This window comes from Oryzias latipes, chromosome 10 (genome assembly GCF_053564925.1).
Source record: "Oryzias latipes strain Hd-rR chromosome 10, Olatipes_Hd-rR_3.1".
NCBI lineage: Eukaryota > Metazoa > Chordata > Actinopteri > Beloniformes > Adrianichthyidae > Oryzias > Oryzias latipes.
Window position 1 is genome coordinate 13,859,749 of NC_136246.1, and position 13,605 is coordinate 13,873,353.

General features: G+C 39.0%; 1 protein-coding gene across 4 annotated transcripts in view; it reads left to right on the forward strand.

The window, feature by feature from the left end:
• Positions 1–204: 204 nt before the first annotated feature.
• Positions 205–13,605, forward strand: part of fgf13a (fibroblast growth factor 13a) — a 101,094-nt gene continuing 87,693 nt past the window's right edge. Inside the window, exons 1-2 of one of the 4 annotated variants that reach the window (XM_011479950.4) lie at positions 205–382; positions 1,741–1,903. In XM_011479950.4, coding sequence (XP_011478252.1) covers positions 1,855–1,903 — 49 coding nt within the window. In that variant the 5' untranslated portion in view covers positions 205–382; positions 1,741–1,854. Of the gene's footprint in view, positions 383–871; positions 1,513–1,740; positions 1,904–13,605 lie in introns of those variants that run through there. The other 3 variants (XM_020706451.3, XM_004073108.5, XM_078953989.1) reach the window with 3 other exon arrangements.

A 13,605-nucleotide genomic window follows, 5' to 3' on the forward strand; every position in this document is an offset into this window, starting at 1 on the left:
TTATGTTATGTGGCTCAAAATCTGATTCTTAAACTACCTTTTGACAAAATAGTAAAGATTGAACTATTCAAGGCAAAGAACCTCTTTAAAGGGCCTAGCGAGTGTTGAAAATGCATCAGGAAGATTCGAGCAAGTGAAGGAAGTTTGAAGGGGCTCCAGTTTCTCCTAAAAATAGCCATAAAGATCTTGTAACCCTAAGCCATCAGGTCTTTTTCAAAAGAGGAGGAGACCTGCAGGACCAACTACACAACTGGGCTGGGATTGGACAGAAATTCTTCATAAAAACAGTCATAATTGTTTTATTTTTCTGAAGATTTCAGTGGAGCCTGTGACCAAGTAAATGTGTGGAGTTTGAGCGTTTCCACGGGGATCTGCCTTGAAGGTAAGTGTTTATGGATGAACCACTTATGTAACCAATAAAGGATTTGATATCAAAAGATAACCAAAGCTGAATGATTTTAAAAATAGATAAAATGCTCACAAAGGTGGTGACTGTTCTTGTTTTTTACTCCTTTATTAAAGTTAAGACTTTTAATTACATAAGTTCTCTGATTGTTTCAAACAACTCTGACATAATTTATTTTAAATTACACACACATATATTTAGATGTGGACTACAAATAAAGACATAAATGTAGTTTCAAAATTAAAGTTTGGTTCATATAAAAAAGGTAGATTTTTTCCTCTTCAAACATATTTAGGCAATGATGCATTATTTTAGGATTATCAGAGTAACTGATATTAAACCAATAAAAGCAATTCAAAAAACGTTAGAATCTCAGTCAGAATTATTCCTTTCTAACAGCAGGTGCCTGATTTAACCTTTAATTTGGTAGATTTTGTCTCCAGAGCGGATTTTTTTTTTAGAATCAGAGCTGGTTCAGCTCAGGAACCAGACGTGCAGGCTGGATGTGAATGAGCTAACGCGTTGCCTGCAAAGGCTGCTGAATGAGAGCAACAGCAAGATGGTGCGCGCCATGCAGCAGCAGTAACAGCAGCAGCAGCAGCTCCTACTGTAATTATTCACCGCATCGACAGCAGGGCTCTCACACGCGCACGCCACTTATGGATGGAGCGCCTCGTTTGCATCACAGCAGCGATTGTGGGGTCAGAAAACAAGCGTCCGCGGCGTGAACCGGTGCTGGAGCGGGTGGAGCGCTCTCATATCCTGTTGATTCCCGCTGAGCGTTTGGAGCTGAGCCTCACTGACGACAAAAAAAACAGAGCTGGTCGCAGGAAGAAGCTGCGCTGGATGGCATCTCTCTCGGGGTTTGTTTGATAGTGGGCTACGATTCAGTGTTTGACTTCAAATAGGAGAAGGAGAACAAGAAGAAGAAGAAGAAAAAAAAAACACCTGCGCTCCATTCTGCAACCTTTCCTTCTCTTTGATGGTGGCTTTGTCCCAGTGGGTTGCGAATAGATTTTTTTTTATGCACCATAACGAGATTGGTGGTGGGGACGTTTCCTTTCATCAATGTGCATTGATGTAGCAGAAAACGTGGAGGAGATAAGGTGGGTTGCATCTGAGGATGCTCACAGTCTTGTTCTTTCTCTGTGACGCGTCTGTGAGTGGCTTCACTGATCATCAATAGTTGGATGTTTTCATTAGTGTATTATTGATTATCATCCCGCATCCCGTGTGGCTTCCTCTTGTCCTTTGTTTTTGCTGCGTTAAAAAGCATCTGCAAAAGCTGCTTTCATCTCTTAAAAATGAAGTGATTGTTGTTTCTCTCCCCGCAGAAACCTTATCTCAGCACCTGGAACCTTTGGTCAGGATTTCATTGAGGACACCCCGCAAAAAAGAGGATTTCGATTCTTATCTAAGCCGGGATTTACACATCCAAACTGGGATCTATGAGCGGAAAAGTGGCGAAGTCTAAAGAAGACAAGGATGCTTCCAAGGGTAAGAGGCGAGCCTTGCCTCTGCACGGTGATCTGTCAGCTGCTAACGCGAACAGACATCCATCCTCTCCCTGCATGGATCCCCCCCTTTAGGTTAACAATAGCAGCGACTGGAGAGTGAAGCATCACCAGCACGATGCATGTGGTAGGCATGTGCGCCAGCGGGCCGCGCTGCTGATGCTCTGCTTTAAAATTCCCCTGCACTTGAATGTCTGGACACTATAGAGCTATTTAGGAACTAAAGTGAATCCTAATTAAATGTGATTTTTCATAAAAAAATACATTTGTTTCGATGAAATATTGATGCTGACGTCCTTTTGTTGTCGCGTGGCTCCTGCTGAAACGTCCCTTTGTACGCATCCACGCTCTCATCGTGTCCACAAAAACCAAAATTGCCTTTTGGGTCTCGTAACGTGAGATTATGACCCGTGACGTAGCAATGATACCCCACACTTCAACCAAGAAAGGAAGTAAACTGCCTATTTATTGCCATGGAGACGCAGTGGAGGAAAGGTTGCCAGAGAAACGTGGCGGGACTAATGGGACCCCGTTTTATGCGCGGCACTTTACGCACAGAAATACATCTGCGTCTTTTTTCTCGATTGTAGTGTTTAAGAACCGAGATTATGCCCCAAGTCTGTAAAAAAATGAAGAGTCAAATAGTCTCTGTTACTAAAAAAGCTGTAGAAACGTATTTCGGACTGTAATCTCTAGAAAATATGGATCACCCAATAAATAAATAATAATAATCTTAAAATCGTCCAAAATCCTTTAAGAGAACTTGTTTTTTTATATAAAAATAAGATTACAAAAAAAATCCACAATTTTTCATCAAGTGGAGACTCACTTGTTGTCCCTCATCAGGTACCTTACCACATTGGAAACTACAAAAAAGATAACACAAGAAAAAATATGTTTAAAATTCTGCTGATCCTGCAGCAATAATGGTAACTACCAAGTGCAAGTTATACCAGGGCAACAGTCCCCACGTGATTATATCCTGCTAATTCATGACTTCTAGAAAAAAAAAAACAGTCCTCTAATCCTGAAACAAGTCAAATCAGTCATTTTACTAATAGGTCAACTATTCCATTAATCCCACTTGTTGTTATTTAAGAGTGAAGTTGTATCAGAATAATCCAAAGCTCATCTCTTAAATAATGCACTGCTTTTGACCTGAAAGCATTTAAATCAGTATGCAGATCTTTTTTTTTGAGAAAAGAAATTAGACAAAAAAGTGAAGTAAATTTTGAGTGTCTGGATGTTGCTGCATGCTGGGATGACTCCTGGAAATGAAATTAAATTCAAAACTGTATGACATAACAATCTCCTCTCAAAATAACACAAATAACACTAAAATTGTTATTTTGGGCCTCGCTATCCCCTTGGTAAAGAGATTTCTTTGTGCTGGTGAGAATGAGTTTCGTGACAGATGTCTGTTCTCTGTCTCAGTGGCTCACTCAGATTAGTCACAGGGCATTCTGTCATGTGAAAACAGGAAACTTGCAGGGACAAGCAGAGAAAGAGATGGTTGGGAAGAAGGAGCCGCTTTGAATCTGAGCTCCTGTATCAACACCTATTAATCACGTGTTGGTTTCCCCTGTCCTGGTGAGGCGAAGTTCAGACAAAGAGATGTGTCACAGCCTGTCTGACGCACACACTCTCAGCTTCATGTCAGTCTGAAGCCTCACATCACTCATGCACACATGTGTACATGACTCTGAGCTGCAGTGTGCATCAGTTTTGGAGACATTTTCATCCTAACTGTTTGCCGTCATAGTGGTAATACAAATCAAGTCAAGTTTTAATTCTGCTCACTAAGTACCAGCTTGTACGGTTTTATGGTCACATTTTATTGCAATTTTGCAGATTTCTTGCCCGTAATTCATTTACATGAGCAAATAACTTTGCCTGAGCTTCTGGCCTTTCCCTGAGGTTCCATCATTGATGTATACTTCCCTTTTGGTCTGCAAGTGTCAGCCACCGGATTCATGTCTGCCCCAAACTGTAGATATGAGATAGCAGGAGGCATTAGTCTTGCATATTTGCTGGCAGATTAATTCAGTCACTGAATCAGTGAATGTCTAGAGAGGAGTTAGAAACTGCTTCATTAATCCCAGAGCAGGCACCTGACTCAAACATCAGCAGAACTGCTCACAGGGTCACTAGGGTCTGTCAGTAATGGTCAACCGTTCAAAACCTGTCTCTGAAATCATCTAAATCAGCTTTTTAATGAGTCAGAAGTGCCGCTTCTTCTGGATCTGATGGAAGTCATCCGGCCTTTAAAGTACCACTCCAAATACATTTTGATCTATTTTCAAAGTGCTTCCAGTGGTCTTATAATTATGATTATGCCGTTTTTAGCCTAAATAAATAAACCTTTGTTGTTTTTTAAAACTTATTTTCTGCGGAAGTTCATCAGGAATTCACCTCTGAGTTGTGGGCTGGTTGACACTGAAGTAACCCTCCACCGATTTCCCATCATCCCTTTGTTTACACACTCCTGCTAATTTACAGCCCCGCACAAAGCCAAGCTAACATTAGCGGTGCAACAAGAATTGGCGAGTATCTAAGTTATCCAGCTGTACAGTTTTAAGCCATATTTCAGTTCAGACAAGGAAAACAAAGACGAAGATGAATCTGTTTGTCTGCCATGTGGATGCATAGAAATGGAGATGATAGGGAGATTTGGCCCGCCCGTTTCACTTTCTGCGTCACAAACAGAACTTTTTCAAACATCCAAAAGTATATTGGAAAACTTGATTAATTTTTTGGTTCTAGGCAGGGAATGTTTAAGGCCCTTTTTTTCCTGAATTAGCCTCTTTTTAAAATTTTATATGAGATTTTCTAGAATCTTTGTAAAAACAGGTTGTGATCATTTTCTATCAAAGTTTGTCGCTGTTTACTGCAAAATGTATTGTCTTCTTATTGTAATCATAACAAAGTATATTACTTTAAATGATTTAATACCACAAGAAACTGAAAGGAAATTTCAAAGTTCTGATTGTAGTTTTGAATTTGTTTCTCCATAATTTGTCTCCTGTGAAGTCAGTGAGGTTGGTGAGGACATGCCAGTGTCATTTTGGTGAGATTGCTTGTGGAGAGAGGATTTCCCGGTACTGACACAGATCCGGAGGTGCTGCCCAGAGGAAACTGGCTTTGAGCGCCATCAGTGATCTGCCACTTTGCGTCTTTCAATCGGCTACCTGTTTACTGTTTGAGAATGTCAAGGCCATGTCTATTTGACTTTTCAATTAAAGGGACAAAAATGCGACAGCTGTGAACCGCACCTTGGCATCTACGATGTGTTTTCAGGAAGACAAAGTTCTGTAATTTTGCAGATAATTACTTGCCAGTAAAATCCAAAAACACTGTATTATGATTTAAGGATGAACCTTTCTTCTGTGGTCCTCCTGGTTAGGAATTGAACAATTTTTGCTCGGTCATCACTCCCACAAGTGTTCTGCCCATGAAATCTCTGGTGCATTAGTCAGCTTGCTGCTGGTAATCTACTGAGTTACATGTTTTCTGAGAACAGCTATGAGCGGTGTTCTGGGTTTATTTTGGAACATGCATCCTCTGGTTGTTAATTTGACGGCCCACGGAGCAGGTGAAGAATGTCGACGGTGTCCCTCCACTCTTCGCTGGCACTCAGCGGGCTTGTGCTGTCCTCAGGGATCTTTTATTGTAAATCTCATCATGTCTTGAAGTGGTTATCCTCCTCACGACAGACATGAAGTTGATTGCATCATTTTGGTTCCTCTGCAAACATTCTTACTCAGAGGGATTAAAGATTTCAATCCTCATTAACCAAATGACCAAAAATATTTCCACATCTGAGCGTCCACAAAATTCCACATGGCATCCCATGTATCTAAGAAAGTCAAAGAACAACAGCATTGTAGCTGTGAGTTTGAACAAATCAAAAGATAAACTAACAAGTTTGATGATCGTCCATCCATCCTAAGCATGTTAAAAAAAATTTCTCCAACTGTTAGGATAATTAAGTTTCCTCCTGAATTAGATTCAGTTTTAATTCTTTCGTTGCTAAATAGACAATTGTGATGCTGCAACCTGCTTTTGGTTTATTTTGCCCATTGATGCTGATCAGAATTCACAGTAGTGATCTAATTTCCTCTTGAATGAATCCATCAAAATAATTGCATAAATCACAACTCAGCAAAAATAAACGCTGGATTATCCTCTACCTGCAGAGTTTGGATTATTGCAATTTACTTTCAGAAAAGCACTTCATGTTACTGTAGTTAATCCCAACTAAATATAATCCTCCATAATTGTGGTTATGTGTGTCAAACTGACAGATAACTACAAATCAAGGCTAGAGTTGTGATGCATTTCTGGGTGGAGTTGCTGCATTTGCCCCCAATCCTGTGACTCTGGAAAGCCATGTGAGGTTAAGTCCTAATGTAAGTTTGGAGCTGTAATCGGGAAAAACGTGGGCGGCAAGACAGTTTTCTCTGTGGCCTATTCTGCTAAATTGAACGTAGATTACATCAGCAGAATGTAGTTCTTAAATATGTAATTTATTTGGTTCCTGCTTTTAATTTGAAGGGGTGCAAGTGAATGATTTTGTCTTCGTCACCTTGGTTTGGAGAGAAGACAAATGTCAGTATCAGTTTCTCCTTGTATAATCCTCTTTCCAAACATATCACAGTCCAACTCTGCGTTAATGGAAACACAGCAAATCAAAAGCTGTTAACTGTCTGAAATGAGGGGAGAACTCACGTGTTCAGCTGAGCATGTGGCACTTCTGAGTCATTTGTCTGCAAGTGTTCCCACCATCCTGAGCTCACTTTAAGATTCTGCACAGAATGTGTCATATGCAGGAGCTAGGAGGTATTTTTTTCATAGGCTTATGATTCTTCTTGCATAGCAAAAAGCAAACCTTGTATGGAAAAATACAATATAAAAAGTAATGTGCGTGATATTACACAACATTCTGAGGATTTGGGATCACAATAAAGGGGACAGTAACAATTGCAGCACCCCGAGGTCACAGTGGAAGCTATATAAATTTCTCAACAAAGACCTTATGTTCAAAGCCCTGTGGGTCTGGGACATCATCTCCTAATGTTATTGTCATTTAAAGATTAAAAAGTGGATTTTTTTTTTATTTGAGCAGCATTTGAAAATTAAGAAACTGAAAATGTCTGGGCTTTAAATCAGGCTCAGGATTAATAAATGCTGTAGACATGAACTCATTAAAGTTGGTGAAAATTAAAAGGGATTAATGCAAAGGACGAAAAATCGGAAAGTAAAGTTGGACCAGTTGTAACTAACAGGTTTAGAAAAGGTCAGGTCAGAAAAGAAAAGTCTGCTCATGAAATTGTTTTATGACAATGTGCAGGAAGAGGATTCGGATTACTGATAGTTTCTTAACTCATTCAGACTTTTACAGCATCATCCTTTGGGAGAAAACTATTCAAAGACAGTTTTATTCTAAAAACAATGAAGAAATGGTGTTGAAACTTTAAAAAAAAGTGTCAAACAACTTTACTATTCCAGCATTCAATTAAACTCTGAAAACATCTTTTTGATAAATTGACAGGATGCAATACTCATAAAAAATGCTGCAGATGCCTATAAGGACACATGCCTTTGCATTTTTCATGCAGTAACAGCAGGGTTAAGTTTGCACAATGTCTTGGTCTCTGTCGTGAGAGTCACCAGGTAAACCCCGGGCAGCTGACCGCTGAGACCCTGTATAGATGAGCAATGAATAGCTAACAGGATTAACAGGCTCTTTCGTTTTCGCAATCCCACAAGTGATTTTCAGTGCAAGGTACACAGGGCGCCACTCACTTCCCATGCTTTGAAATGTTTCAATTTTTATAATATTGAGGAAAATACTCTCACATGCCCCAAAAAGCTTGAAAAATTTTTCTTGGGATAGCAAGAATCATTTATGAATATCCACAGATTAAAAGTAGTGTATTTCAAATCCCTTTCTCCCCAGAAAATGTGAGATTATTTTAAAGTGAAAGATGGCACTTTTGGACAGTGAATGCTATGCAAATCAGCTCTAAAATGACTGTTGGACCTAAAAGCTGGCTATAAATATTTTTCTTATAAATAAATGTAGGTTTCCAATATAAATCCAAGTAATGGTAACAAAATAAATGGAGTAAAAGTACAAACACAAAAAGTAAAATCAAAATTTCTCAAAGCCATAGTGTAAGATGACAAGGTAAGCTTGTCTGCTGAACTCTCATCTGCAACATTTGTATCATCATTTTACATAAAGGTTATTTGATTCTTCCACTGAAATACTGACAGTGATGTTTTGAACATTTTCACCTGGAATAGATCTGGAAACTGAACATGGAGAGGAAACACTGCTTTGTTTAAGTTGTTAAGTGTCTTCATTAATGCAAACTTGATGTGTTTGAGTTTTACTTCAGCAAAGAAAATGAAAATAATCATTCATCACTTTCAGAGGTAATTAAATAACGTACATAATAAATCAATAATACAACAGAGGAAAGCAAAAGGCTTACCATATATGTGATTTAACCGCAAGCAGACTTTAGGATCCATAGACAGAGTTGAGTCCTGAGAAGTACAAAATAATATAGAAAATCTATATTGTAGGAAGGTTGTTGTCCTGAAAACAACCTTAAATCTGAGGCCTGCAGCAACAGAACCTAAACAACTAAACAATAAGTAAAAAACTCAAGAATTAAAACAAAGATACAGACTCTTTCAGCAGACACAGAACAACATATCCCCTACATTGTCCGAAAACTGTAAGAACCTTCAGAAACAGGTTTCTGTTAAAGTAACTAAATGTGAATCTAGCTTTGTTTTGCGTTGAAACACAAAAACTGAGCTGTTTTGCACTCCCAGGGAGTTAATTCCAAGAATTCTGAACTTGTTCTGATCCCCTCCACATTCTCTGTCACTGATGGTGACAGAGAATGGCATGGGACATATAATCCCAGCATCAGAAAAGCATCATAGACATCTGGATAAAATTATCTGTTACTGCATGAGGCACTAGTAATACAGTGAACCTTACAAGTGAATTGAGGGAAAGGGCCCACCCCATATATGTATTATAGTTAGTAGTATTTACGAACTCTCAGTGCAAAACTATGCAGCGTTTATTAAAATGTTCAAATGAACAGAGAATACACACTCTGTTTGGATGATAGCTAAGTATAGCAGCGATCCTTCACTGGTCCCTGGAGCCAACTTTACACAGTCTGGAGCAGAAAGCCTCATGCCTGCCTCCTCTTCATCATCATCAGGGAGATATCGTCTGCATAATGAGATGCCGCCAATCCAACAAAACCCCAATACAATAGGAGTGGTGGTTGTGTTCTTAGACTGGGAATGACAGGGCTGCAGACTACATCAAACGGGCTCCCGCACACATCTTTTGTAAGCCTCTCAGAGAATGTGTGTGGACAGACACACTTGATTAGAAAATGAAGGGTGGGAAGGCAAGAGCAAATGAGCAGGTTCACTGCGCTGTAATTTAAAGGAACTCGACTTTTTTTTCACTCCACAGCAACTTCGAAGCTTTTTTAAAGGAAAAAAGAGGCTTTTCACTTGACAACTTTTATATGAAAGCTTTACTTATTTATAGATGACATTGAGTTTAAATATAACTTCCTCTTAACTGATTTTTGTAGGAAAATCCATCTTCTGTATGAGTTTTCAGTTTTCTCTATCATTTTGTTGGAAAAAGCTTGTAGATGTGACGTACATGCCACAGTCAATGGGCCAAAACTTTGTTGCTCCGCTCCATTCCGATGCATCCTTTTGTGGACGAATAGATCCATGGCATATAAGTCTTAATTTTCTCCGTCCATCTGGCAGCTGGCTCAAAAATGTACAGCTGGATAGCTCCAATATTTTGGGAATATTGTAATGTAATGTTAAATTGGGATTGTGAAGGTCTGTAAACTAACAGGAAAGAGTCTAAATAAAGGGATGATGGGAATTGAGGGTAGGCCTACCAACAGTCCCATTCACAACTCCGAGGTGAATTTCTTATGAACTACTGCCGCTCTGCAAAAACTGTCCCAGAAATAACAGTTTTTTTTATTTTGCTTAAAAACAGCATAATCGTAATTACAAGACCACTGGGAACATTTTTAGAATAGATCAAATGATGATTGGAGTGGGAAATATAAAAATAACTTCCGTTTTTATTTATATACTTTATTATTTATAAACGTTTTGCATCCAAATTATATTTAGTTGTCTAAATATAGCCATATCATTACTAGAACTTATTTGATCATTTATGAAGAGACGAGTGCCACAGTTTCTGGTAAAAATAGCTCAGATGAAGATATGGTCCTGGCTCAAAGAGAGTGGCACCTAAATAAAGACACGGCAGCAAAGAAGAACCAAAAAATCTACATGCTCAGTTTAAAACAACATCATGCTTTAACATTATTTTGTTAAACACATTTATGCTGACAGCTTATAGAACATGATTTCAAGTGGTCAAAGCCAACAGAAAAGGTTTAACCTGCATTGTGCACCTGAAGAGAAAACCTACTGGCAGCTTTGTTCCTGCTGTTTTTCCTTTTATTTTGTCCTAGAATTGTACTGAATTTTATAAATACTTTACATGCAAATCTAGATTTTTAAACAGAGAGATTTCACACAATAGTCAGGAAAGTCACTTTTACTGATTCCCTTTTTCAGGGATGCAACAACATATAAGCTAAAGTTACAGAAACAGGAAGTGGCGAAGAGGAGCCAGAAACTTACATCCCTCCACATAATGATAGGACAGCCTGTCTAAAGCCATCTTTTGGTCTGTCTCTCTGCCTAATAACCGTGGAAGCTCTGCTTGTTGGTTATGTAATCTTAAAAATGAATCAGATTTGTGAAGACGCCTCACAGTTGGAAAATCACCACCTTAGCTGTGCATGATTACCTGTGGGTATGACTAATCCTCTATAAGGTTCATTTTAAATCTAGATTTTAATTTGCATTTCATTAAAATCAAATAATAATAGTAATAAGATTTGAATAATAATTTAGATAACACCCTTCAATGTTACAAAGTTTGGGCAGAAAGCTTTAAAATTCTGTTAGAAAAAAAAAAAAAAGAAGCTTTGATTTCTTAACCCTTGTGCTATCCTTGGCACTTTAACGTTGGGAGTTGGGTCATCTAGACCCTACAAGACAGTGCGCTGAACTTTTTTCTTCAATGATTTGTGATCTTCACTGGTGTCCATGCATTACATGAAATCCTCTCCACCTTTACCATGGGGTAGGGAGAACACGTCAATGGTCATCTTGACCCCATAGGATAGCACAAGGGTTACTGGGCATTCTGTAGTGAAATATTGAGAAGTAACAGTAACTAGGTAGCCACGATGAGTAAGGAACAAGTGAACCCATAACAAGAGTGACATATGACAAAAACACAATTGAATCATTGTCTCTTGATGCAGTCTTGCTGCTCCTCCTTGTGTTATCCAGCCCCCTCATTTCTGCTAGTCTGTGCCAAAATGTGTGGGCAAGCCATGCACTGATAATACTTAACAGAATGGTGTTACAACAACAAAACTTCATCTAGGAGAGGAAGCGCCAAAACCTTTTTCAGATCTGATCATTCTGGTATGTTTCTTTAGAATTGATGTGATGCAAACACATTTTATCAGAGCTGAATAACCCTTTGACCTCACAGGCCAGGGCCTGTGTCAACTGCATTGTGATTCAGTTTCCTACCTGACAAACTTTGCCTTTCTGTTGTCAGGCGTCAGAGAGGTTCTCTGTGAAGGATCACGTCATTTTCGATGTAATTAGAGGAGACAATGCTCTGCCAACACTGCACTACACAGAGAGGGAAACATATGAAGTGATGGAGAGTTAAGCAAAGGGAGGAAGAGATGGATGGAGGGAGAAATGGCAGGCACTGATCTGAGAGTAATCCATAGCAGCGGAGCTGCTTTCCCTAAAGAGGACAACAATGCTGCTGGCGCCATGAAAAGGTTGTGCACTAAAACCCATGACTGATTCAGCTTTGTTTAACCGTTGATAACCTCAACCATTATCTTGTTAAGTCTATCTTTGACATGTGGGATTCCAGTTTTATTCTGACACTGACAAACTATAATTTGAACGTTTCTGCTGAATCTTCAGCAGTTGTGTTGATGACCTTTACTGTCCACCATGTCCCTGTAGCTGGTTAGCTGTGTAATCAAGTGGTGTTCATCCTCGTGACGCATGCTTGTCATGTAAGAGCACAAGGACTTTTGCGTAACGGTAACCTTCAGAGCATGCCTGTCAACGACGGGAACATGCTGAAGGGAGGTTACTTATTCATGGTGGCAATTCCTGCGTGTTAGTAAACAACTACCGACAGAACTTTCTTTTTTGGGTAAACTTTCAAAATGTAGAACAGTGAACAATTGATAGCATCTGTTTCATGTGTTACTAAGTGCCTATTGATCGTTCACTTGATGGCACCGTCTTATTGAACTGTCAGCTGGGCTAGCAGAAAGCTGCAGTTGTCCTGCAGATGCTAGCCTATAAATGCGAGAATACCCTTCTTGAGAAAAGAAAAGGTCAGGACTTCTGTTATAAAATTCAGACTCATATTTTCCCTTTCTGGAGCACGCAATCCCACATCATAAATCCCAGTTTTACCCTCCTGGTGGGCCAAGGTGGTCACATGACTGCAGACTATTGATTAAGACATTTCAGGAAGGGACAAACCATGTGATCCCATGACGTATTTGCCTTGGGCTGATTTGAAAGCAGTATCTCAGTCCTGTGGTCAGTTATGTGTCAGCTGAATGTGACATTATCAGACACTTGGTTTCCGAAAATGGAAAATGAAAGGCAGGTGTCGTTCTGGACCTGACAATTTAATGATTGCCTGTCAATTACTAGACCACACCCATATGTGAATCAATCTTCAACCTCAAATAAAATTTAAGTCATCATATTCACAAAAATCCATGTCAAGTACAGGTGTCTTGGACTGCACATCTTGGCTTAGAATTTCCCAAGTTTTCATGGTTTTTGGTGTCAAGTGAAGCTATTTTTTCCAGAGATGAACGAACATTGACTCTCTGCAACAACACACCCAGGGTTACATCGGTCAGCTGATTAAAGCTTCAGTTACCGGTACATTTAATTTACTAAATATAACAAAGACAGCCAGTAGAATAAGTTTCCTGTGTCGATTTGAGGTTAAAAATTTGGCTGTCTCAAATTGTAATTAATTTGTAGAAAAAAACTTATGGAATAATAAATAAGTGACAAACTTCTCTTGGAGTCACACTGAATTAAAATGCTTCAAAAAGATCCAGTGAAATGTGCTTGTGTTGCGCAACATTTCTGCACCCAAAATGTTTCCGTTGAGCTACAGTTTGTGTCACGGATCATCAACCCTTCAGAAAACTGTGTATTTCTTGCATTTTGTGTCTCACAGAAACTAAACTGTGAAATTTTCACAACATATTTGTTTGATGGGTTTATTTTTTATTGTTAATTTATTGTTTTGAGACAAAAAAAAAACCTTACCTTTATGCAAGGAATATTGAAAGCTTCTTCAAATGTTTCCAGAATTTTACAACACTTTGCAAACAGACTTTTATAGACATGACACAGATGGACAGATAGAGCAAACATATGTTTACCGATTATTCCAACTGACCTCACAAACCTAAAGAAGAGCAAAAGTACAGTCTGGTCTTGATAAAA